The sequence below is a fragment of the Malus sylvestris genome, chromosome 10 (assembly GCF_916048215.2).
Source record: "Malus sylvestris chromosome 10, drMalSylv7.2, whole genome shotgun sequence".
Classification (NCBI taxonomy): Eukaryota; Viridiplantae; Streptophyta; class Magnoliopsida; order Rosales; family Rosaceae; genus Malus; species Malus sylvestris.
Window position 1 is genome coordinate 36,493,436 of NC_062269.1, and position 26,784 is coordinate 36,520,219.

The 26,784-nt window shown below is 39.2% G+C and overlaps 2 protein-coding genes and 1 pseudogene across 3 annotated transcripts; 1 reads left to right on the top strand and 2 right to left on the bottom strand.

The window, feature by feature from the left end:
• Nucleotides 1–13,345: 13,345 nt before the first annotated feature.
• Nucleotides 13,346–16,757, top strand: LOC126585618 (protein ASYMMETRIC LEAVES 2-like). Of its 2 annotated transcripts, none has more exons than XM_050250084.1 (3): nucleotides 13,346–13,542; nucleotides 13,867–14,709; nucleotides 16,351–16,757. In XM_050250084.1, the coding sequence occupies exon 2, from the start codon at nucleotides 13,901–13,903 to the stop codon at nucleotides 14,642–14,644; it is 744 nt and encodes a 247-aa protein (XP_050106041.1). In that variant the 5' UTR covers nucleotides 13,346–13,542; nucleotides 13,867–13,900; the 3' UTR covers nucleotides 14,645–14,709; nucleotides 16,351–16,757. The 2 variants fall into 2 exon arrangements, with proteins under 2 accessions (XP_050106041.1, XP_050106040.1); XM_050250083.1 differs by having other exon boundaries at nucleotides 13,867–14,694; nucleotides 16,338–16,757.
• Nucleotides 16,758–17,244: 487 nt separating this feature from the next.
• Nucleotides 17,245–18,912, bottom strand: LOC126585609 (phenylacetaldehyde synthase-like; annotated as a pseudogene).
• Nucleotides 18,913–22,010: 3,098 nt separating this feature from the next.
• On the bottom strand, nucleotides 22,011–25,641 carry LOC126585606 (uncharacterized). Its single transcript, XM_050250063.1, has 4 exons — nucleotides 24,999–25,641; nucleotides 24,362–24,586; nucleotides 23,298–23,678; nucleotides 22,011–22,814 (listed from the first exon to the last, which is right to left on the bottom strand). The coding sequence occupies exons 1-4, from the start codon at nucleotides 25,578–25,580 to the stop codon at nucleotides 22,350–22,352; spliced, it is 1,653 nt and encodes a 550-aa protein (XP_050106020.1). The 5' UTR covers nucleotides 25,581–25,641; the 3' UTR covers nucleotides 22,011–22,349.
• Nucleotides 25,642–26,784: the final 1,143 nt, after the last annotated feature.

Genomic DNA, 26,784 nt, shown 5'->3' on the forward strand with positions numbered 1-26,784 from the left:
TATCATGGCTTGGTCGGGTTAATACATGCGGCATAATCTTCATGGATCGTCGTCGGGACTCAACGATGGATGAAAACACAGCAAGTACTTCAAAATATGCTCAACAAGAACTTCTAACCATGTCTCACTTGTGGCGTAGTGAAGTGAGGTGAGTCTTGGAACGATTCGAAGGTTTCGCAACTAAGGTCATATTATGGACCTCCAAGATATTATGATATCTTTAATGGTAAAGACATAACCATTTGGGGATTTTGCCTTGTGCGGGTTTGATAAGTAACTAGCATCAACATAACAAACAAGGCAAGTATCATTTCAAGGATCAGGAGGTTAGATTCGCTCGAGATGCATCGGGATTTGATTTGCCTAAATTCGTAGTACCTTTAGGGTACGTCTTTAATACCAATTCAGTGGTTGCGTGTAGGCGCGGTACTGCATCTTTACCAATATATCAACAATGAAGGAGATGTCCTGTCTAAATACAATGAGCTGAGTACAATAAAGCGCAAAGTTAAACTTAGATATGGAATTTCAGATTCCATAACCTCTTCAAAGGGTCTCATTTGTATATAACCTATGGACAATCAAAGGTATACTCAAAGGTGACACCTTTGGAGTGTTATTCGACTGGTAGACCAAGGTACCACCAAAACAACGCTTGAACTTCGGGTCAAGGTATAAACGAGTTTTCCTAAGATCATTCATCTCAAATTCCATCTTCAAGTGCGAGACAGTTTTCTCAAGCTCTTCCGGAGTCTTAGTGAGATGTATGTCAACGACATAAACTGTAACTCTAGCAATTTGGAATAAGACTTCATAGTTTAACACGCAATGGCATAATTCATATCCCTGACTGATTAAATAATCACTTAGACAGGTATACCACATCCGTCTAATTGTAAGTGAACGCCTTAAACAAGTTAAGAATGTGTTCCATGGTTTGGAACTATTTGAACCAGTCCATGTAATTCTTCGGGAACTTACATGTAAATCTCCGTATCAATATCCCCATGGAGAAAACACTAACCACATTTCATAATGCTGCTATCAATCACAGGACGTTTGAGAGAAACCTTGCGCCATAAGGCGTGCATCATATCGCACTATTTCATTCATCTCATAACGCTTCATTTCCCACTTGTAACACAACAAGGTTACCTTGGGCAGTGTAGGAACGACAGGTCCAATACACACTTTGGTAAGGAATTTGACTTGGATTGTAACTTCGGTTGTCCAATCAGTTATACGTTGTCACTTAATCAATGGAACACGGTTCGATATCGTCACCTTTCATTTATGTTGGTAGCTACCATATAAGTGAAAACATCATCGATGGTAATCTCATTTCAATTCCATTTAGCTCACCCAAACTAGTATATTGGACCAAGAACTTCATGTCTCGAGAGTAATCCAGATTAATCACATAAGATGAAAATGATTTTAAACAGCTATCAAGTTTAGATTCATTGTTGTGTCGTGTCTTTCTCTTCTAGGGAAGTGAATCTTACGAATTGAGTGATCTGTCGTGCTCTAGGCCAAGACAGATTGATTGGTTATCCACCGGTGTACTGGATCGTCCAACAGGGACATCCAAACCGTCCAATAGGGACGACACACCCTTCGAGGATGTTGACTTGACGTCCGTTAAGTATGTCTATCCTTGCATGCATGTTTGCAGCTAGTATATGATCTTGTCACTTTAGCTAGATCAGATGAATGCATATGGAGCAACATTCTGAAAGCTAGAATTTCATCGCACTTATTTATTATACATGTGCGGTATGGGAATTAAGATGAGACATAATGGGTAACGTCCACGCAAATTCATGCAGATCTATAGGAAAGTTGACATTCTTATCTCCCCCTAACGGCGAGAAGACTGTTTCATTAAAGTGACAACCCGTAAATAAACGGTAAAGAGATCGCATGCAAGGGTTCTAAGATAGCTAGTGTAAAGGAGAATCATGGTCGATAAAGATTCACATCCTTCTTTGAGGATCTATGTTGGTATGTTGCGGCAATGCGACTTAGCACATGGAATGCACACTCAAATGGGTAAATACGAAAATCGTCAGGTTCATACCCAGTAACCAACTGTAATGTCAAGTAGGTTGGGTGGTAACATAGTTGCGTACAAGATTGCATAGCCCTAGGCAAAAACCGAAAACTTGGTACGTTCACCAAAATCCGGGCGATCATTTAAATTTGCGCTTTATGATCACTAGGCGAGGCTATTTGGGGTGAACATGAGAATTCGATGTTCAATTATAAACCCAAAATACATGCAATACTTTATCGAAAACTGTCGATATAAACTCTCTGGCATTATCCAGTCTCTCAGACCTTAAAGGATAAGTAGGGTGGTGAGCCCTTAATCAGTCAGGAGGTTTACCAGCAATGTGTGTAGACAAACATACGACCAGTTTATCGATTCATCAACCAAAACCATAAGTATTTATATGGTCTGCATTTTGATTGGATTAGTCCATATATATTCCCTTGAATCCACTATGAAAAAAAGGGTGATTTCGTATCTTTGCGAGAAATGATATAAAAATCAATTTTCCTAATGATCAGGCTTGGCAAAGTGTGCTTGTAGGCACAAGATCCTTAGTTCGGGTAAGGAGATGCGTAGTAGCATCATTGTTTGATCTAAGTGTCCCAAAAGGTCGTGCCAAAACAAGTAAACTGCTTAATCACTAGGCTCTAGGTCGGCCACATGTTGTGTGTTTCTAGTTGGGAGACAACCTACTAGCCCCAATCAAAGTTTCAGGCTCATTTTTGGAGGTGGTGCAAAGATTTTTCACTCTATTTTCTTTAATGGTTTCATTGATGATCATTGTCATCTCGAATATCCTTAAAAACTCAACGACGGGGAGAATTTAAGGTCCCTTAAATGGTAATTTAGTACCATTTATACGACGAGGAGCGTGCCAAATGCTCTTAATCAGGTTGGATGGACCTGAAGTCGTTGTTAGAGATGTGATTTAGGTGTAAAGTTAGTAAGCGTAGTACGCATTCATCCAGACAACTAACTTTTCCACAATCCTACCTAATCACGTGTTTAATTGAATCGGTCACATGTATTAAGAAACATGATTCAATTAACTCATATTCGAGGACAATATCAATAAGATTATCCATAACTAAAACATACGCCAAACTTGAATCCAAGAACATGGAAAAGTGTTCACAAAGTAAACCAAAGTTACTAGGGTGGATTCGGCCAACAAGGTCATTCATGTCAAAATTCTACTCTTCCAATGGTGTTCAGTGGAGCAAAATTGATCTCACATATTGACTATGAGAATGGTACTCCTCAACAACATTGGTAGAGGCACGAACAGGTGCATAACCAATGATCTATTCCATCTAGACGGAAATAGATTCTGCAGGGTTAAGGTTTCAGAACAACATCCCTTATTCTTGAAGTTTTAGGTCTTAGGTGCCAAGAATCACGCTTTGGGCATGATGCCACACCTTGGCAGACCCTGATTCTACCATATGTTTATGGTAGTAATTAGATCCGAGAATTTGGTAAACTTCCACTTTCTACACTTGTTGCTTCAGGAGCAAGTTAGAAGCAAGGAAGGACGAGAAAATTATTCTTTAGTAAAAAATCGATCAGATTTATAAACTTCAGAATTGTACTCATTCATGGACGTAATCATGGTGTGCTTCGGGCAATATCTTTCATGATTAGACGGTCCATGGGAGCAAGCCAAAGAGCTATGGAATCCTCGTTTGGGATGTATTTCCATTTGTAATACTTTGGGCATAAGTCTTCGAATGAAGATTATGGCGGAGGCTTATTTAGCTCTTATATGCCATTATTGGCTTCAATGGTTTCTCAGCTTCTTGATAGTCAAGTGGAGATTCACGTCTTGTACCCACATATATTTAATGGCATCAGGTGAGACGTTTTCGGAGGACAAGCGCAGCCAGACGAGACTTGGGGGTTACGACCCAACTATGTACCTGTGAGTAACCTTTTGGTTTTATAAATATACGTATATATATGTTCTACGTTTTCCAGAAACTATTTAAAATGGAATTTCGTTAAAATGCCATGTCATATTTGCTTATGTTTGTACCATATTTAAGGCCTCCGTATTTAGACCTCGTATAAATACTTGGGGAACTCAAATGTAATTATGTAATAAATGAAGGGGCAAATATGTAATAAGTGATGAGCCCTTATTCTATAAAAGGACTCCTCACTCTCCTCATTAGGGGAGGTCAAGGCTTAGGCCATGAGAAGAGAGAAAATAGGCTAGAGAGCACACTGCCTCTAGCCTTCTTGTATTTTCACCATTCAGAGGGAAACAATATCAACATCAATGTGGACGTAGCCTAAACATTGGGGTGAACCATGATACATCTTGTGTTCTTTACTTTCTTTCAGATTCACGGTCGGGTTTACGTTAGTCTAAGACCCATTCGGTTTTGTGCATCAACATTTGGCGCCGTCTGTGGGAAACGACACAAAAAACTTTGTCGGTTTTCTTTCATTTTTTTTACCTTCGTCGTGGATCTACAAAATCCACACAGAGACACAGACACATATATCTCTCTCTCTGAAACTTCCAATTTATAGAGCTGTTTCATCTTCCACTGTTTCCATCTCCTAAAATCTCTCTTCCTTCCACACGCTTCATCTGAAAAATTCTCTCTCTTGCGTTACTAGTCAAAGCAAAACCATAGTAAGCATGGTCGGACCCTCACCTGACCTCACCAAGGTCATCAACATCAAGTTACTCTGCAGCTATTGCAGCAAAATCCTCCCCCGTTACCCCGACGGCAAGCTCCGTTACCTCAACGGGGAAACCCGTGTCCTTGTCATTCCCCGCTTTATTTCCTTTTTTTAACTGTCTTCCAAGATGATTGAGTTGTATGGGCCATCCATAACGGCCTTCAGTTTGCACTGTCAACTGCCCACCAAGGATCTCGACGCCCTCATATCCATCAAGTCCGATGAGGATCTCGTTAATCTCATTGAAGAATACGACAGAGCAGCCTCTTCCTCTAATCTGAAGATCAGAGCCTTCCTTTCACTCATCCCCATTAGCAGGACACCCAAAAGCATTTCATCCCCTTCTTCCATTTCGGCCTACAGATGCCTCCACAACCAGCACTACTTTCGCAAGGTCTTTAAGGCCTACATGCGCCTGTGGAAGTACCAACAGGAGAATCGCTCTAAGCTCGTCGTCGCCGGCCTGAACTGTTGGGAAATAGTTGAGATCGCTAGCCGGATCGGCCAGCTCTACTTCGGCTAGTTCATACGCACCAGTGAGGCCTGATTCTTTCTCGAGGCCTACGTCTTTTACGAAGCCATTTTCAGCCGCAGCTACTTCGACGGCTTCACCGGTTTCGGAGGTTTCAAGAAGAAAGATATCAGAGTCCGCTTCAAGGAGTTGAGATTTTACTCCCAGTTTCTGCTCTTTTCCTCGATTTTAAACCGGATCGAGACGGTTCATCTTCTCGTCGAGCTAATCAAATTGCTTGTTGATGACTGCAAAGCCAATTTTCAGGAAATACAGTGTCTTTATGTTCTCGTGCACACTCAGGCCCCATACTCTCCTCGAACCAAAGCTCCACTCAATTTCACCATGTGAGGTAGGACAAACAATAATTCAGAGAGCTCAGTGACCCATTCCCTGCATCTTTTTTGTAGGGTGGTAACCATGTAAAATCATTTTCTGAGAAATCAAAAGTAGAAAGCAAAAATAGAAAGCCAATAAGCTGTAAATGCAAGTGTGGGAGATCATTGCAAGCATCCAATGTAGACTCCTCAGATTCCTTGGGCATCGACCACCAGTAAAGCCAAAGAAGAAAGTAAAAGTGGAAAGCAAAAGAAGAAAAAAAAAGATCAGGAAAAAAATAAGAAAGCCGGGATATATTTTTCAAACAAAGAGTCAAGTTGGTATACTTGATGATGGCTTTTGTCAACACAGAGAGACCATACTTGCTGACCAAACCTATTTCCACGTGAAGTTTTCCTCCAACAGCTGGACCATTGAGGTTGATGTGAAGGGAGAAATCTCGCTGTTGCCAAGTCCCAGAAGTTTTTTTTCTTCTTCTTTTGAATGATGTGATTTACTTTTCTTATATTTTGGAGACATCTGTATAACCCCACAAGAGGGTAATCATAAAAAATAAATAAATAAAAAGTCTGTAAGCCCATAATAGTGGGCTGGAATGTTATAGCGAAGGCCCATATGCCTAAAAGAACCAGGCCCTATAGCTTCAAACTCCAACCTCCATCCATCACTTAAGGTTCACCCTCTATTATCACCAACTAGGTTATCAAAAGTACGTCCAGTACTCCAAAATTATTCGGTAGCCTGCTGCTATTATCACCAACTAGGTGATCAAAAGTACGTCCAGTACTCCAAAATTATTCGGCAGCTTGCCGCTATTATCACCAACCAGGTGATCAAAAGTACGTCCAGTACTCCAAAATTATTCGGCAGCCTGCCACTATTATCACCAACTAGGTGATCAAAAGTACGTCCAGTATTCTAAAATTATACATGAGCATCACTCATGTCAATCATACATAAACATTCATGAACATCACTCATGTCAATCAACATAAACATTCATGAGCATCACTCATGTCAATCAACAAAAACATTCATGAGCATCACTCATGTCAATTAGCTTCGAAAGCTTCATTTACAAAGCTTCGACTTCAAAGCTTCATTTACAAAAGCTTCATCTTCAAAGCTTCACTTTCAAAGCCTTACCTATAAAACTTCACTTTCAAAGCTTCACATACAAAGCTTCAATGCATGGTATACAAAGACCGTCCCAAACAACCGCAACTTCGGCCCATACATGGATTAAATTTGAAGTCTCCAGCCAACATACCCTATTGACTGAAGACTTGAGGGACTACACTATGTACAATATATTGGGCTTCCGCAACTGGGTCTTATGAAAAATACTTGGGGGACTTAGCCCATTATTTATGTACTGAGGAGCGAACCCTTATTCTATAAAAGGGACTCATTCACTTTCATTAGAGAGCACTCATTAATCATGTATTGAGGAGCGAACCCTTATTTTATAAAAGGAACTCATTCACCTTTATTAGAGAGAGACTTTTAGCCCATCACTTATGTATTGATGAGCGAACCCTTATTCTATAAAAGGGACTCCCTCATCTTCATTAGAGAGCATCACCGCTAGCTGAGCAACCACCCCGTCGCGAGCATCACTCTTAACCCATCACTTATGTATTGAGGAGCGATCCCTTATTCTATAAAAGGGACTATTTCACCATCATTAGAGAGCATCGCCGTCTGCTGAGCAACCGCCTCGCTGCGAGCATCAACTTTAGCCTATCATTTATGTATTGAGGAGTGAGCCATTATTCTATAAAAGGGACCCCCTCACCTTCAACACCACAGGCCGAGCCAACCAAGGCAACATAAGCCACAAGCCGAGCAGCCTCGCAACATGTGCTATTTCTAGTTGAGCATCATTTCACATTGAGCACCGCCTCATATTGAGTATTCAGTTCTAGACGACATCAAGTTACTTCGGCCCACACATGAACTGAATTTCAAGTTTCCAGCCAAAAAACTCTCTTGACTGAAGATTTGGGGGACTACTGTTTGTACCATATTTAGGGCCTCCGTATTTAGACCTCGTATAAATACTCGGGGGACTCAAATGTAATTATGTAATAAATGAAGGGGTAAATATGTAATTAGTGAGGAACCCTTATTCTATAAAATGACTCCTCACTCTTCTCATTAAGGGAGGTCAAGACTTAGGTCATGAGAAGAGAGAAAATAGGCTAGAGAGCACACTGCCTTTAGCTTTCTTGTATATTCACCATTCAGAGTGAAACAATATCAACATCAGTGTGGACGTAGCCCAAATATTGGGGTGAATCACGATACATCTTGTGTTCTTTACTTTCTTTCAGATTCACGGTCGGGTTTACGTTGGTCCAAGACCTTTCCGGTTTTGTGCATCAACGGCTTACATATTAACATATGCTTAAGTATAGCTTTACATAATATTGTATGATGTTGCAGAGGCCTAGGTAAGTTCAGGTGAATACTTATTGATGGTATGGTTGCATAGTAATTGGTTATGAGTTGATGCACTTAGAGATTTATGTCCTGCACCCTGGTGTTAGTGCTCCACTCGAGGCCTAGCCTTCACGTGATCGTTCACCTCTCGCACCACATGCTCACTTTAGATCCAATGCATGTGTCAGTCTGTCGTACATACCACATTATGTGATTCCGACTCGTAGGTGACTTTCGATATTTCGCACAGCCTTTACATGATCGTAGCACTTTAACATATTTATTTATACCTAGACTGTCGTACAGACCATATTAGGTGGTTCTGACTCATGTGCATGATTCGATTGTTGAGCTATAGACTCAGCCGTACAGGTCACATTAGGTGACTTTGGCTGGAAGGTCATTTTATATTGATTCATTTTACCTGACTTACTTATTTCATTGCTAAGATACTTGACATGGCATATGCTTTTTTTTCACTACTCTCAAGTAGGATTTCTATATGCATACGTATTATTATTTTCTAGGAAAATTATTTGGATTTTACGGTGAGGGGTTATATGTTTTGAAAGTGAAATGGTTTTGAAAAGTTTTATTTTTGCCTACTCACATTTTCTGTTTTGTGCCCCTCTAGGTTCTAGTTAGAAGTTCATGTTGGTGGCTCACAAGGACTATACAGCGGTTCTGACAGATATCTATCAATGTAAGGTTTTCTTTCATATCCTGTATAATTAGTATTTAGCCCGTTAGATTGCACTTTGGTACCTACGCTCTGATTATGTATATCTACACTCTAATACTTCCACTCATATTTATATACTTACCTAGTGTAGAGTAGCTAGTTCGGTTTTTATTTACCCACATTATCTTATCACATTCACTTCCGCACAACGCACATGGCTACGACACCCTCACATGACGTCCATCATGCCTTGATTTAGGTCGGGGTGTGTCACATATCTATTAGGATTTACACAATCACATTCCTAATCTAATAGGACTGCAACACTCCCCATTGAGTGTGTAAATACTCAAGTAAATGGCGCATCAGGTCTTCAGTGATGAAGTAAGTACAGTTGATGAAGTTGTCGGCACAATGAGTGAATGCAAGTCTCAAATCAATGGAAGAATGCATAAAAAGTAAAACTCACAAAATTTCGCTATGGTAAAACCCAAGGTGGGAGAAAAACTCATAAACTAAGGAGAAAAGTGAGAAGTTGCATTAAGTCAAAACTATACGTCTTTTGGACACAAGTAGAATAGCTCACAAGGGTATGATCAACCCAGGATGGGTGTCTCATTAAAACCTAGTTAGGTAGCAAAAACCCAGTGGGAAAAATGTTTCTAATCGTAAGGAAAAATAGTTCATTAAGATCAAGTGAGTATACTTCTGGATACTCCTCTTGAGTTTGACATAACTTCCAAATGAGAACTACAAGCATTGCTTATGAATAGTTAGGCATGCCAATTCCTCGGACAAGCTTTTGGAAGGTTAACTTCGGCAGTGACATCATGTAGAGGTCGACAAGGTTGTCTGGGATTGGCTTGCATGAGTTCAATCTCCTGATGCTTTGCTAATGTAGATGTGGATGCAATATGTCTTGGGGTTGACTTCGTTGATGTATCATGGCTTGGTCAGGTTGATACATGCGGCATAATCTTCATGGATCGTCGTTGGGACTCAACGATGAATGAAAACAAAGCAAGTACTTCGAATATGCTCAACAAGAACTCATAACCATGTCTCACTTGTGGCGTAGTGAAGTAAGGTGAGTCTTGGAACAATTCGAAGATTTCGCAACTAAGGTCATATCATGAACCTCCAAGATATTGCGATATCCCTAACGGTAAAGACATAACCATTTTGGGATTTTGCCTTGTGCGGGTTTGATAAGTAACTTGCATCAACATAACAAACAAGGCAAACATCATTTCGAGGATTAGGGGGGTTGGATCTGTTGAGATGCATTGGGATTTGCCCTCGTAGTACCTTCAGGGTACGTCTTTAATACCAATTCAGTGGTTGCGTGTAGGCGCGATGCTATATATTTACCAAGATCAACAGTGAAGAAGATGTCATATCTAAATACAATGAGCTAAGTACAACGGAGCCTGTTTGTACCATATTTAGGGCCTCTGTATTATCGTATAAATACTCGGGGGACTCAAATGTAATTATGTAATAAATGAAGGGACAAATATGTAATAAGTGAGAAGCTCTTATTCTATAAAATGACTCCTCACTCTCCTCATTAAGAGAGGTCAAGGTTTAGGCCATGGGAAGAGAGAAAACATCTTAGAGAGGGCAAACACAGAAAATAAGCTAGCGAGCACATTGCCTCTAGCCTTCTTGTATATTCACCATTCAGAGTGAAACAATATCAACATCAGTGTGGACGTAGCCCAAACATTGGGGTGAATCATGATACATCTTGTGTTCTTTACTTTCTTGCAGATTCACGGTCGGATTTATGTTGTTCCAAGACCCCTCTGGTTTTGTTCATTAACAAATTCTGTTTTGGAAAAAAAAAATTTGGTGAATTTGTCTTACACCCAAATTTGAAAATGCTTCATCGCACTAAGATTTCTGCATTCCCCAGCCCCACCTTGGATCTGGATCCGTCCACAACCGTACACCGCAAAAAAAAAAAGGCTGATGTTGTAGGTTCGCACAAAAGGAAAAAAAGGAAGGAAGAAGGAAGGAAAAAAAAGGGGGGGGGGAGAAGAAAAAATGGTCGTTTTGAGGTTTTGGCCCACACGGGCAAAGGGAAAAAAAATGGTCAAGCTAGTTTTTAGATCCACACAAGTTGTTAACCTGTTTGGAATTGTTTGTGACTGTTACTCGAGTGCTTGGATTCGTGATCATTAAAGTGATAGTTGTTTTTTAATTTTCGTCGTTTGTTGTTACAATTGAGATATGGAAATCTCGTCCGTTTAATGACGGGTTTTCTCCATACTCTCAACACTAGCCAGTTTGAACCAAAATCAGTTTGCCATCAAGAATGAAGAATCAGTTTGCCAATTTGCAATCAAGAATCAAGTTAAGTCAAGTCAAGAATCAAGTCAAGTCAAGTTTGCATGCCTGCTAATCCGCATCAGCTTTTTTGCAAACCCATGTCGTATACCGTCATGAGTTTGATGGGGGGTGTTGGAATATATTAGTATTTTAGGTATTATATTGTTTGGGTTTTCTTATAAGTTTAGTTTGGGCCTAACCTGTTAGCATTAGGGTTAGGGTTAGTTTATTATAAATAGAGTGCTTTGTTATCATTAGAGAACAAGTTATTCACAATGTAGGGTTTTGTAGCCGTTCCGGCATTCTTGTTTGTTTAATAATATTCCTATTATTTTTGTTAGTCTTGTTCGTTGCGCACTTTGATATTCAATTATCTCTGTTGAGAGTTGTCATCGTGTGAAGCCAAACGGTCACACGCGCTCAACGTCACCCTGTTGTGTTGTCCATGTGTAGGCTTGAAAATTGGCCACACGTGGGAGGGGGCGTGTTGAGAGTTGTCCCACATCGGTGAAACACAAAGTTTGCTATGTGCTTATATGATCTTAGACTACTTCCCATATTGCCAATTGACTTTATGATGGAACCTCAATTTCATCAATCTCCCTTTTTTCTGCTGGGTTCTTGCGATGAGAGCATAAACAAAAATTCAGAGACCCAAAGAAGATATGAAGATCCCAAGTCTCACCTTCGCCTTCCGCTACAAACGAAATTTGGGATATGGGTTATGTAACCCACTTTTGGATTCAAATAAAACGTTTCAGGATTAGGAAGAAAACCCATATAGGATTTCAAGACAACCCCAAGGCCACTCCATAAATTTGCCTTAATAGGAATTGGAAGGGATTCATACCGTACCGAACCAGGATAGACGTAAATACATGCCTTTTAATTGATTTACCACAGCTGAACGATGGGTAGTCACTTTTCATGAAAATGAAACCCTAAAATTTTGTTCTAAACTTTCATAACAGCACTTTAGTTGATGCTCCATTATAGCTTATGTGTGAAAATATTGAATTAAATGATGCTCATTTATAGGGTAAACGCATCTATATATGCATCACAAGCCTTTAAATTTAAAGACAAGGGTTCCTTTAACAATAGAGTTGACGGTCTCATCATAATCAAACTTATGTTGTTGATCAGTGGCGGAGCCAGGAATTTAAAACATGGGGTCAAAAAATAGCTTTAAAAATTTCATCATACTTTCATTTATAATTGTCCGCGGTGTGTTCTCATATTTTAGAAACATAGAATTAGAAATTTTTTATCAATAGAACCAAAAACATCTTTCTCAATGTATACAACCAAACTATCATTCAACCCATCTTATTAAGATGTGGATTCTTCATAATTTTCATCACCGAAAAAACTATTTCAAATGAAGCAGTCGCAATAGTTAAAATCAATGTTAATTTCACTAGCAAGTACACCAAGGGATATTGTCGGTCCCTCTTTGTCTCCGTCAACTTTTGTGCAAGGCTACTAATCCCTTTCAACGCAGAAAACTCATTATGCAAACGACGTAGCTTTGTTAAATTAGAAAGGTATTAATTTTTTTTAAGGGATAAGTTTAGAAAAGGATAAGTTTACAAGTAAAAGGTTATTGGGATAAGTTTACAAAGCAACGTGCTGCTGCAAAGCTGCTGTTGCAGTGCTACTATACGGGTTCATAAAATTTTCAAAGGGATAATTTGACAAGGTTATTGGGGTCAAAGGATGCCAATGCCTCCGCGTTGGCTCCGCTAGTGTTGTTGATGACAACTTTTGGCAACAAGGCAAACTTCATAGCATTTATTGGTGCCAATGCCATTTTAATTGCGCTTGATACGGAATAGAGACTTGAAAACTCTCATCACGTCCCTAATCAAATTTCGTGAACAGAAAGAGGAATATGGAATGTCTTGTTAAGTTTATTATAATCATGTTTCATATGGTTAATATGGTACGTACTATATATATGTATATACCTTATATATTATTTTGCCTAAGTATTTTCTATATTAACATGTGAACTCCCCATAAGAAATTTTTGGAATGCTACTAACAACACCCATTAACAAACATATATAACATATATATATATACACACACACACACACACACATTATTTTGCCTAAGTATTTTCTATATTAACATGTGAACTCCCCATAAGAAATTTTTGGAATGCTACTAACAACACCCATTAACAAACATATATAACATATATATACACACACACACACACACACCATATATAAAGATTCTGCCAGTTATATTTCTTATCAGTAGCAGAGGCCCCGGAGGAGAAAAAATAACCAGTCTCTCGCTTCCCCTCTTCACTCTCTTAAACACTTCCCTCTAACTAATTCATCTCACTTCTTCTCATCGAAAGACAGAAAGACGAGGAGGCAACAAAGGGAATTCGAAATTGTGGAGATATCGCTTCGCCTATCTATATAAAAAATTCTTCCTCGCTGCTTTCTTGATTGCCTAGCTAGGGTTAGGGCTTTCTTTTTCTTTTCTTTTCTTTTTTTTTTTGTCAAAGGTTAGGGTTTTCTTTTTCCAATAGACTCAAAATTTAGCTATAGAACTCTAAAATTATTCTCATCGTGGGTTAAAGAATAAGGATCATAAATAAATGTATTAAATTTAGGGTTGATTGATTATGAACGAATTATTTTCCTTTTCTTAATCCCAAGGGGTGTATTCAATTAGGATTTTAGGGATTTTAATTCTTTTTATGAATATTTATCGTTCTCTGACCATTAATTTATGCAAATGAAATGATCACTGATTCTTGTTCTTGTTAATTCCTCTTTGCAGTTTGTTGTGATAAATCAAGTAAAACCTAAAAAAAATGTCGTCAAACACTCATTCACCGTGCGCTGCGTGCAAGTTTCAACGGCGAAAATGCACGCAAGAATGCGTGTTCGCCCCCTATTTCCCACCAGACCAACCTCAAAAATTCGCAAACGTTCACACGGTTTACGGTGCGAGCAACGTCGGCAAGATCCTGAACGAACTCAATGTTGCATACCGTGAAGATGCGGTGACGTCATTGGCCTATGAGGCAGAGGCTCGTCTTCGGGACCCGGTGTATGGTTGTGTTGGTTTCATCTCATTTCTCCAGAACAGGCTTAAGCAAGTCCAGACTGATCTCTACAATGCCAAGAAAGATCTGTATGCCTATGTTGGCCCTCAGGCATTGATGATCCCTCTGTTGGGGGCTGCCACTGGCCCTCCGCCCCAGCAGGGCTGCAGGGGAGGCCAGCTTTTGATTCGCGACCAACATCAGCAGCAATTGTTCGAGGCTCATCAGCAAGAGCTTGTCAGGTTCAATATCAATGGGATGGACGCCGCAGCGAGTTTGGTTAATGGAAATGGGTTTAGTCAGATTCCCGCAGCTGCTGCTAGTACCGGTGTGGTGTCTGGTTCCTTGGGTTTGGGTGGAGCTTTTGATAATAACCATTATAACCAGATCCAACAAGAAGCAGCTGCACATCACCAGAATTCCCTAGACCATCAGCTTCAGGCTCGGCTGATGCTCCAACCACACCCGGCCCAGGAATCACAGCAGAAATCAGAAGGCGAGGAGAGTTGAGATTCTCCGTTGCATGCCTGCCTTCTTCAATAAACAATTGCCCATCCTTGGTATGTACTATGTACGTAGTACACTTTATTAATTCATCCATTGATCGATAGAGTAAAATTGTACTATAAATTATAAGAAAGTTGTTATTAGCTCTCCAAAATGATTATCCTGCACTTCAATTTATAAACATACGAATAAAATTTGTATAGAAAGAAGTGTGTGATTCTTTTTGAAGTGTCAATAACAGTTCCAACACCAAAATAAAAAAATTAAAATTCTGGTTATTTTTCCTGTTTGGTAGTTTTCTACTGTTTATATTTGCATTAAGTGATTGTGGTCTTAGGTTTATGTTTGTGCCCATGAAAGTGCTTCAGAATTAGACGTATGCTTTTCTTAAACGGGCAAATGTTATATAATGCTTTGACGTGCAATTCGAATTAATGTTCCACGACTAAACTTGTAGCCATATCACCTTCTCAATTCTGTAAGATTTTTTTTGACGATAATTGGCATTATATATGGATTCTTACTGGCAAAATATATAATCTGTGCCCTATTATCTGATACATATTCTTCCGTCAGTAACGCATCATTTGCATGCCAAAGTGTGTGTGGGAACAAAACTGATTAGAAATATGGACTTCTTACTTTATTTTTCTTACAAAGGGTAGTTGAAGTACCAATTGTTTGGTATTTAATTTGAAACCAATTTATAGTTTTAGAAATGATGAATGTAAATATTGAAGCTAATACTCCTTGATTTCAAAAACAAAAAAATATAACCAAAAGGATACGAAACATGACCTAAACTTCGATCGTAGAGGGCTTCTTAGGATTCATAAACAATATTTGATCACCAGTGTACTCTTCGTAAGTTTGTTGCCCTTTATCATTTCTTCAAGGTCTACGTGTTTACGTATTTGCTGTGCAAAATCAGTTCTTTAAATTTCTTTTCGATTTCCCTTTTTGGAGAGAAGAGTGTCTTTCTTTGCTCATTGTGGTGAGAAAGTTTGTTTCTGTGCTTTGAATTTGTCCTGAATTTTAATAGAAGTTTGAATTTGCCTTAGTCACTTGAGTTGCAAGCTCTTAGCCCAGTTTTGTGCATGCTTTGTATTTGTAATTTATCCTTTTTATATTGGAAAGGCTCACACATAAACCACTCACAACCTAGAGCTCCAACTACACCATTGTACTCTATCAAATTTCTCACACGTTCATGATGAGTAACAATCTTTGGCTCTCAAGTTTCTCCTACATTCATTAATTTGGTGTTTTCTTAAACCTTTGCACCCTTTTGTGCTGGGTTCTCCTGGCACAATCACTTTCTCTTGACAGCAGCCGCCCCTTGACAGAGACACTCTCTCTTGCCCTTGATACGGGACCTTCTTGTGTGCTCTGGAGTACTCGGTATTACCAGTGTTTTAACCGTTAGATGTACTCATATACTTCTGTGCTTTATCTTTTGTATATTGTAGTTTTCCTTCGGGTTTTATCTTATATAATTTTGTTGATGAATGCAAGACATCATGACAAAAACATAGAAAGATGCTATATGTATCGAAGGAAAATTTTGAATTTGCTACAACATAGGGGTTTAGAACTGTGGAATGTCTTTCAGTACATTGTATAACTACTCCCGTGATTTGTTAATTAAATGATTATTTCTTTACTTATTTCCTCTATTCCCCTCCATTCTTTGCAGTTTAATTTGTAAGTCCAGCACAGAGGTGAAGATACATACTGAAAGATAACTCCATTTATGAGACTCCACGAAGATGTGCAAGTGTAGCCAAACACTATAAGTTGGTGAGGGATTGGTTTCGAGCTTAAAGAAAAACTCTGATTGGTGAGGTGATTGAATTGTAAAATTATGTTCTTGAGCAAAGACTTTCTTCCGATGTGCATTCTCCATTGGTTTTCTAGTTTATTACTTATGTTGTAGCAGTGGTTGGCTGGTTGGTTTTGACATTTTGCAACGACAATTGTTGTTATTGGTAATAAGCAGTAGTTAATCGTTGTAGTAGTTCTTAGATCCCACTTAATGTGACAGTCGTACTATGTGTTCTGGAGGTCCTATATATGTTTTTAACAAATAAGAGACTTTCATCATGTATTAAGATGAGTTGGGAACCACAATTTGAAAAAATTGTTACTGCATACCTTTACATTCATTGTGATTCTCGTTTAGTTATGTATGGAGTATCTAAACATCTTTTTATTTCTTGTATGCCAATTTTACATGTATTAATCAACTTTTTCAGAAACATTTAAAGCTCTGGACCCTAAACCACTACTAGAAATCTTGGCATAGGGCACCTTTTTTGAAGTGTGGATATGGCATGTTAGACATCTGTTAAAGGTGCCCACTGAGCATTAGGCACCAAGTGCGCACCGTACCATCAAGAGTTCCCTATAACATAGTTTCTAAAGATCATTAGGCAACAAAACCATCTTTGCGTAAGAAAGCCTTGCCCTATGCCAACATTTCTTGTAGTGAACCCTTAGCAAATAAACTTTCATGATAACAAGATTGGAAACTTTTCGGTTGGCACTTGTGATAACACCTATCATGTTACATTCCACTCAGCAATAAACTTTTCGATTGTCACTTAAAAAAATTATTGTGCATCCCACTTTATTTATTTGTATAAGAAAAAGTACAACTCATCCCTGATATAAAGGGTTTAGTCGCTGTTGAATTTCTACTAATACAAAACACCCCTAGACATATCTAGCAATACATGCTGAGGATGGCATCTGCATGCTCTTGCACCACCTTCCAAGCTATGACTACGTGTTTTTCCTCCGTGAGAGTTGCACCAATTGCACAACGTAACACATACATACCTCCCACCACAGCATGAGTCATGTACACACGACCTGACCCATTGATGGCCTTCAGTAACCTGCAATTTACCTCGTTAATTACACCGTTTTCATCACTTGGAATTGGAGTCTTGTTGCTAATTGCCGACGGTGAAACCCTGAAACAAACCAAAGAGAAATTCCTCGGGACAACAACTTCAAACCTTTTTTCCATCCCCACAAGCCCTTCAAAACGCTTGGCCATTTTTACATCACTTCTAAATTCTAATAAAGTTTCTAAGGTTTTCCACTCCATAGTTTCTAAGCACAAGCCATAGCTTCATGGCCGGAAACCCTCGGGTTAAGGCTATCTGCCAGTCTTTGTAGTCCACCATTTGCTTTGAATCTGTGGCCTTGTTCCTCAACCCCTCAAGATTCACAGACATTGAGTTTGTCAATGCACTTGGATTCTTAACCCAAAGGCAGCAACAATTGAGAGTAGTGAAGAACCATTTATGCGCACTGAGACTGAACGAATTTGCACACTCAACTCCATCAATAAAATGACGAAACTCAGGGCAAATGCAAGCATTCCCGGCATATGCAGCGTCCACATGAACCCACATGCCATAATCTTTTGCAACATTGCATAGTGGCCCCAATGGATCAACGGCAGCGGTTGCGGTTGTTCCTACTGTGGCACATAAATAAAATGGAACCAACCCAGATTTCACGTCTGAACAAATCACCAATTGTAGCAATTCGGGTGAGAGTGCAAATGATGATGATCTTGTAGTCTCAATGGCCCGAAAATTTTTCGAGTGGATTCCAACAATTTGAGAAACTTTTTGGAGTGCACTATGTGTTTGATCTGATCCATACACAACCAAATTTCCTATATTCTCTTTACCGATTTGACTTAAGATTTGATCTCTTGCAGCTACCATGGTGCAAACTACGGACTCATGCGTACTCCCATGTAACACACCACCACCATTGTCAGAGAAAAGAAAAGACTTGGGAAGTTTGAGCATGTCTCCAGGCCAATCCATGACTATGGTTTCAAGCTCAGTTGCAGCTGGTGATGCCATCCAGTTGAACCCCACGACATTGAATCCCGTGGTGAGCATTTGGCCGAGGAATCCTGCCGTGCTGATAGTTGCAGGGAAGTAGGCAAAGTGGTTAGGGTTTTGCCAATGTGTTATGCCAGGAACAATATGGTCCTGAACATCTTGGAGGATGGCTTCTATGGGTTCAGGGTGATATGGGGCAGATTCTGGTAAACGTTTTCGGAGATAGCCCGGTTGGACTTGGCTTAGAACCGGGTGTTTCTCTATGTTTTGGTAATAATCTGCAATGAAGTCTATCATCATGTGTCCTTGTCTCCTGAACGCCACAAGGTCCAGAGGGTCTTTAGTCATGTGGTGGACAGAGTTGTTTTCAGGTGGATTGTCAATATTTAAGCTACCCATTTGGATATTGAGGACGTACTAAAACTTAATTACGAAAACACTACGTAGAAGACGAAATCAAAATGGCTTTTGAGTAGTACTTGAGTTCCAAGGTACGAGGATATATGTATTGGTTTGTTTATATAGATGTATTTTAGAATAAAATCCGATCACACAAATAATTTGGCGACATGTGCTCCACATCACTCAATATAATTATGTGTTCGCCTTATTTTGGCCTCACACGTGAGTAAAATCTTCAAGGACTTTCTGTTTTTATTTTTTGGAAGCAGGGATTCATTACCCAGGCAAAGATGCCAGAAATACAGAGAAAGCCCACAACAAGGCAAGCAAACAGGAAAGAAACAGAAACAGCGGACAGAAGAGGGAGTTACAAGGAAGACATAATAGCCAAGCTAGCATGTCGCCCCCTCCACTGCACCCAAAAAAACCTTACGGACGACAGGGTAATCCATCACTATGGAGCACAAAAACCAGAGAAGATGGGGGTCTATTGACCCATGAAACATCGCACATCTCCACACACCGATGCGACGCCAGAGAGTCCGCCATCATATTGGCTGATCTTGGAATCCAAGACCATCGACAGTCCTGGAAAGACTCTCCTAACCTTTTAGCTTTCACTAATGAAGGAAAGGCTTCCCATCTGCCCATCCCAAGGACTTTCTTTTGTAATACTAAGACTTGCATGCATTGCAAGGCTTGAATGCTCTAACATTAACAAGGAAATAAGAATCTGGCCAAACTCAGGTACTTTGCCTATAGTAGAATTAATCAAAATTTATATCTTAGTACGTTGTTGTGTAGTACAATTCTCTCAAGGGCCAAATCAAGGCACATATAGTAGGTGGGCAATTGCTTCTGCCGAGAGTTTTGGACGTTTTGTTAATTTGTTTGGCTGGAGAATAATGATATGTCTTGTCCAACAAATAGTTTTAGGCTAAAAGACTGTTTACTACCTTCATGTTTTGTGGTTTTCAACATTTAATACATCAAGTTTTTTTTGTCTCAGATTTATACCTAAAGTGTAAATTTTGGGACAGTCTCATACATCTATTAGTCAAACTGTTAAATCTGCCGTTAATTGTGACGTGGTGCCATGTCATCTACGTTTTTTTTTTCTTTTCTTCTTTCTTCTTCTTCCTTCTTCTACAACTTTTTTTTTCTTCCTCCTTCTCCTTCTTCCTTCCTCCTTCTTCCTTCCCCTTCTTCTCCTTCTTCCTTCTTCTTCCTTCTTCCTTCTTCTTCCTTCTCCTTCTCCTTCTTCTTCTTCTTCTTCCTCCAAATGTAGGGAAATTTTTTTTTTCATTTTTTTCGTTTTTTCTTTCTTCTTCTTCTTCTTCCTCCGACTGCAACTTTTTTTTTTCTTTTCCTCCTTCTCCTTCTTCCTTCCTCCTTCTTCTCCTTCCCCTTCTTCTCCTTCTTCCTTCTCCTTCTTCTTCTTCTTCTTCCTCCGAATCTGGGGAAGATGAAGGTTTTTTATATTTTTTTTTTATTTTTTCTTCCTCCTTCTTCTCCTTCTTCTCATTCTTCCTTCCTCCTTCTTCCTTCCCCTTCTTCTTCTTCCTCCGAATCTGGGGAAGATGAAGGTTTTTTTTCGTTTTTTTTTTCTTCTTTCTTCTTTCTTCTTCTTCCTCCTCCTCCCTCCAGTTGCAACTTTTTTTTTCTTCCTTCTTCTTCCTCCTTCTTCTTCTCCCTCTTCCTTCCTCTTCTTCTCCTTCTTCCTTCTTCCTTCTTCTTCATCTTCCTCAAAAAAAAACCTTCATCTTCCCCAGATTCAAGGAAGAAGAAGGAAGAAGGAAAATGAGGAAGAAAAAAAAAAGTTGCAGTCGGTGGAAGAAGAAGAAGAAGAAAGAAGGAGGAGGAAAAAGGAGGAAGAAGAAGAAAGAAGAAGAAAAAAAATAAGAACAAAACAAAACATCCCCAGATTCGGAGGAAGAAGGAGAAGGAGAAGGAGAAGGAGAAGGAAGAAGAAGGAAGAAGGAGAAGAAGGGGACAGAAGAAGGAGGAAGGAAGAAGGAGGAGGAAGAAAAAAAAATTGCAGAAGAAGGAAGAAGAAGAAAGAAGAAAAGAAAAAAAAAACAAAAAAAGAAAAAAACGTGGATGACACGTGGCACCCAGTCATGGCGCCACATCACAATTAACGGCAGATTTAACAGTTTGACTAACGGATGTAGGAGACTGTCCCAAAATTTCCACTTTAGGTATGAATCTGAGATGAAAAAAACTTGATGTACTAAATGTTGAAAACCACAAAACATGAGGGTAGTAAACAGTCTTTTACGCATAGTTTTATTCCACTTATTTTTCAAATGTTAAGATAATTTTGTGAACCATTCACTTTTTATATGCTTAACAATATGGGTTTGTACCTAATTAGTAGGGCAATAAAATAAGGGTTGTGCTATACACACAATTATCTTTACTTCTCACACACCCTCTCAATTTTCGGCCCTCAAATAGAATGAATTGAAGAAGATTAATCACAAAAAACTAACAAATATGTATGAGAGAAAAAAAAAAGGTGTGGAACAGCATTATCCTAAAGTAGTTGATTATACGAGAAAATTGAGTCTAGCTCTAGGCCAACAGGACACTCTACCCGCCACGGGAAGGTAGCAAACACCAAATGATTTGAAATATGAGAACTGGGTGGGCGATTGCTTCTGCCGGGAGTTTTGGACGTTTTGTTAATTTGTTCGGCTAGAGAATAATGATATGCCTTGTCCAATATGGTGTGCAAAATTCTCATCCATTAATCGGAGTGGTCTCGCAATAAAATCCCACACCGAACAAGAGTTTACAGTCGCCCTCGACTCTTGTATGGCAGCTTTGGTTGTTATTCTCCAGTTATTTTCGTCATGGTTATCATTATAAATGACTTTGGATTCCAAATTTCTACGTTCATAGTGGCGAAACTAGAAATTTAACCTCATGGGATCATGATAATGGAGAAGTTAAATACGTATCATAAGATAAATTTTGAAGGTTTAGAGACTCTGCATTTACAAAGTCTAAGACTGACTAATAAAAAATTATTATCCAAGACCATTCCCATTAGTTGATCCATAATTATGATTCTAATTGTACGAGGGAAATAATTTAACCACCACGGGATGTTTTAGTAGTTGGAGAGAATCTGAGCGAGTATTTCATACAGCTGGTCCTAGGTTCGATAGGCAATAATTCAAAGTAAACCGGAAATTTTTTATTTCGGTATACTAGTTGATGCAAGTGCTTCCTATCAACCATACAACTCAATTTATAAGATCCAAATTTGATATTTCTTTGTACTAAATCCGATGCCATCTCCTTCAGCTCATCCCATCCACCAATCATGTTTGGGGTTAAGAAACAAAACCAGCTCTTCGTATGCGTCCGCAAGTAAGTCCAATGATTAAAGGAAGAGGCTTGAATCCCAGCAAATTAATAAGCAATTAGCTAGCTCTAAAGTCGAGGAATTGAAGCAGTTTCTGCACGAGAAGTTCGCGTGGTCCGAAAGGAGGCTTGCCCCTAACGATCCAATCCTTCTCAAGAATGCCCTTTTTAGCACTGCTTGCTGCCATCTGATCATGGAAAGCAGACACAATTTGGTAGATTGAGTTCCTCAGTACATCAGCAACAGCATATGCTTTTGAATGAAGCGGGCTGGCTCTCTTTTTACTCATGCTAGTATTGGCCATGCTTGAGTTTCTCAATTTAAAACCGGTTAACCCCATCCACTGATTAGCAGACTGCAAAGTGGTCGTCTTCCCCATGTATGTTTCAACAGCAAGAAGGCAAGAAATCAGCGTTGACATCACAGCAGCGTTACTACCAGTGATCTGGGCAACCCCGTATCTGTCCTCTTTGTGTGAGCATGCAGTTAGCGAGGCAGCTGTCCACGCACACCATGCATACAACTGCATTAAAAGAGTATATATTAGACTTTTTTAGTTGATGAGAAAAACAATTGAAAGTTATTCCAAATATTCAATAACATTCTCTTCACATGCATAACTGCAAGTTGCCGCCAATTAGCATACCGATTATCATTTGTGACGTACTGGCTCCTATAGATAACAAACTGTACCAATCTAAGAACAATTGCCCCTGGTCCAAACCCGTAGAACAATACTAAAATGCATTGTTAGAATTTCAGGTGGAGAAAATGGCATATTAATGTTATTCAATCCTCCAAAATTCAGCCCTTCATCCATCATATCAACAAGTAGTTCGTGAAGCTCAGCATTTACTCATGTAACGTTTTGCCACAAAAGATGAGTAAGTTATTATTTATTACTCTCCATAGATGATGCTAGTTCACAGTTTGACTAAACGGAGTAGGAAGACATACACAGGTGTAGGTTATATCCACAAGTAGAATCAAGAACCGATATGTTTACCTGGAAGTTATCCAAAGGCTCAGAGTATTTTGAGTCTAGTCGCTGGTCGGTTGGGGGCAGTAACTGACTGGATATTCGGGAGCTGTTTTCAACGGAACTTTCCAAGACTTCACCCATCTTTGATGCAAGCTGCTCCAGAGGCCGCAAGCATACAGATATAACTCTTCTGTAAGTTTCACCAGTTTCCTCAAAAAATGCAGCTCTTCTCCAAGCATCCACATTATTCTCGCAAACCATACAGAGATCAAGATAGGCAAGATACTGAAGAAGAGAACTAGGACTGCTCTCCTCCAGAGCTGCAAGGAGAATCTCACTTGGATTTGTTTCTGCTGCTGCTGATCCTTTAGGTGGTGCAAATACGAATCTCTTTGTATGAAGCACCTGCATTACAACACAATTTCAAACACATATAGATTCAAATCAGAAGACAGCCATGGTTAACTATAAAAGGAAAGGGGCAAACAAATAGCACCAAGTATTCAGATTCTTTAACAAGAGATCAAGCTGTGTGATTTATAAAGAGTATGCCATATAGCATGGTATATGACCAAGACGTAGGTTTTCTAGTGTCATTAAGTAGTAAAGTTCACATCCGAAAAAAGAGAAGTTATCTAATTCGTATTAAAATCCCATCAAAAGCTACTAAGAAGAAACACTGATATGCATGTCCATGGAGTGATGTCTGAATGTTCAATACTAACACCAGACCCACAAGGTTCCTAATGCAATCATATAAGATGGGCCAAATTAAAGTAGCACAAAATTGCAAGAAATATTCTTCATCAATTGAACAGGTCAATGCTGCATGAAGCTCTATATTCCAGTCACGACTTCTGTTACTTTTAAGTTATATTCATTCTTATAACTGTAGGGGGAGAGGATCCAATGAAGAGCAAGCATTTGAAGGGGTTAATAAAACAAGCAAGAATGTTCCACAAACTTCTATATTCAAATAATCATAAACACAAGTCATAAAAACAATAGCTAATTCAATGCTTCTTTCAAGTACCTGCAGTAGTATTAATGAAAATTAACAAACATGTTGATATGTTTGAAGAACCAACCCGATGTAAATGGTGACTTAGTTCCCAGCATAGTAACACTATGAAACTCCCAGTGTAGAGTCTGATCTGCTCAGCAATAAACTTTCCAGTTGTAGCCTGGTTCTGATTGTGGTGTGGCAGAAACACCAGCAGAGCAGCTGAAAAAAGGTACGCCACAAAGGAAAGCTTCAAGGATCGTGTGATAGCCGAAGGAAGCCCCATTTTGAAGCTGAAAAAAGGAGGACGCTGTTGACATAAACAAGTAGTGTAAGAGTCATGACTTGTGTGAGTAGAAAGCAAAACACAACATGAGAAAATCAAAGCAAGGCTAAGAATTTCTTATGACAGAAAACTTAGTAAATGAGTGCAAACAGCAATTTCAAATCTCAACCAGTAAATTGAACTTGCCTCCACGCGCAATGCATTGCAAGCCAGCAAAACAGAAGTAGAGAGAATTAGGCCAGGACCGTAATTCAAAATAACAACTAAGATAAAAAATTAACCCATCTTGGTGATCTGATCTCCTAGACTGAAAAATCATATCACATAAACTGCATATTTTTGTACTCAGCTATGCATTTCTCTTAACACACCTCATGTAACATCACATTACGCAGAGAAAGATTCAAACTTTGTATAAAAATAGCCAAAAACTGACCTGAATAATGGGAAACTCCAAGACCCACCTGCGATTATACACATAATACAGCCCATAAAGCAACCCCATCACTAAACCCCTAAACCCCACTCTCCCAATCGCCGAAACCCCATCGCCAAACCCCCCACACACCGAAGCCACCGCAACAAACCCTGACACCGCCGCGGCGCCTAAAAACATCAGGAAACCGACCGAAAGCTTAGCCCGGGCCCGGGAATCCGGGGTCTCTGACGAATCAGGGCCGCCCGGAATGGAAAGGAATCGAACGAGCCCAAGAACGAGCTGGAGAAGAGAAGCAGGGCGGTGGGGGTAGGGCGAGGAGACGAGGGAGAGCGAGAACGAGAAGAGGACCTGGGAAAGGTGGAAGGTCAAAAACGTAAAAAGGGCGAATATCGATGGGGCAAACGGGAATGTGAGTGGGGGTTTGGCGGCCGAGGGAGAAGCGGAGGGGACGGCTGATGAGAGGGTTTTGAAGAGGAAGAAGATGACGATGGAGGGGATGGACTGCCATATGAGGAACCCTAAGAAGCGGTTGTGGACCACCATCTCCGGTGGCATAGACGGTGAAGCTGGAGGCGGCATTGATTTGTTGGCTGAGGGTTTTAGGTGGGTTTTTGGTCCTAAGACCACCTCCTCTATAAAGATGTGAAAACTACCATATAGACTTATAACGGTAACAAATAACATCCTATTTACTCTGTCAAATATGACATGGAAAAGAAGGATGTCAAAAATACTACATAGACTTATAACAATAATAAATGACGAATCACTTACTCCATAAAAAATGACATAGAAAAGAAGCTTAAGCTTACATAGATAAAGATATGTCAAATTTGAAGTTGGCTTCAAATTCAATTTTTGTTATTTCCATAGCATTTCAGTTGCCTTACCTTATATGCTAGCATATTTAAGTATTATTTTATTATTTTTAAACCAACAACAACCCAACTTCTATTATTTTTGTTTAAAAAAAAACATAAATGAAGCAATAAATTTTGACATACCGGATGGAAGGAAAATATTGATAATATCTTAAATTGTCAAATCAGCCATCAAATTTAAATTTGATGTTTTAAATTAACGTCTCATTTGGAGATGTTCTAAGGCTCCAATTGAAAACTATAAACTGAGAAAGTACATGAATTTTGTGAGCCTTCCTTGTTTTTACTTTTATTTTGAAATTATATTTTTTTTCCTTGGGTTTATTTATTTTTTAGGGTTTTGCCAATTGAGTTTATAATTGATTTACTGAGTTTTAGTGCAGTTTCGATTTCTACTAATTTTTTTTCCTTCTAACAACTAACTTTAACTCAATAATGATATCGTTTTACTAAAAAAACAAGTTAACTGATAAAATATGGAATTATTTTACAATAACCCTTCAAACGAAGCCACAGTCAAAAGAGTTCAGGTTTTATATCAAAACAACCCCCATGGGGTTGGTATAGTAAAAAGCAAGCACAAAGAATTGGAGTCCTTAGTCCGAGTTCAAACTCCCACAGATACATTTGTTGGTACCACTGGCTCTGTTTTGGTGTATTGTTTGACTCGAGACCAAAAGTACGCTATTACCTCATTAGGTACTAATAAGGTTTAATTACTCGAAATTGCATATTTTTCAACAAAATATTCTGTTTTTTATTTCAGTTAAATTTAACCAACATAAGATCTCCAAGTTTGTTTGAAAATGTATGAAAACACTTTGTTATCTTTTTCCAACAACAACGTAACCTAGAATTGAAAAGTTTCTAAATTACCATCTTCATTCTAATCCTTCTACTAA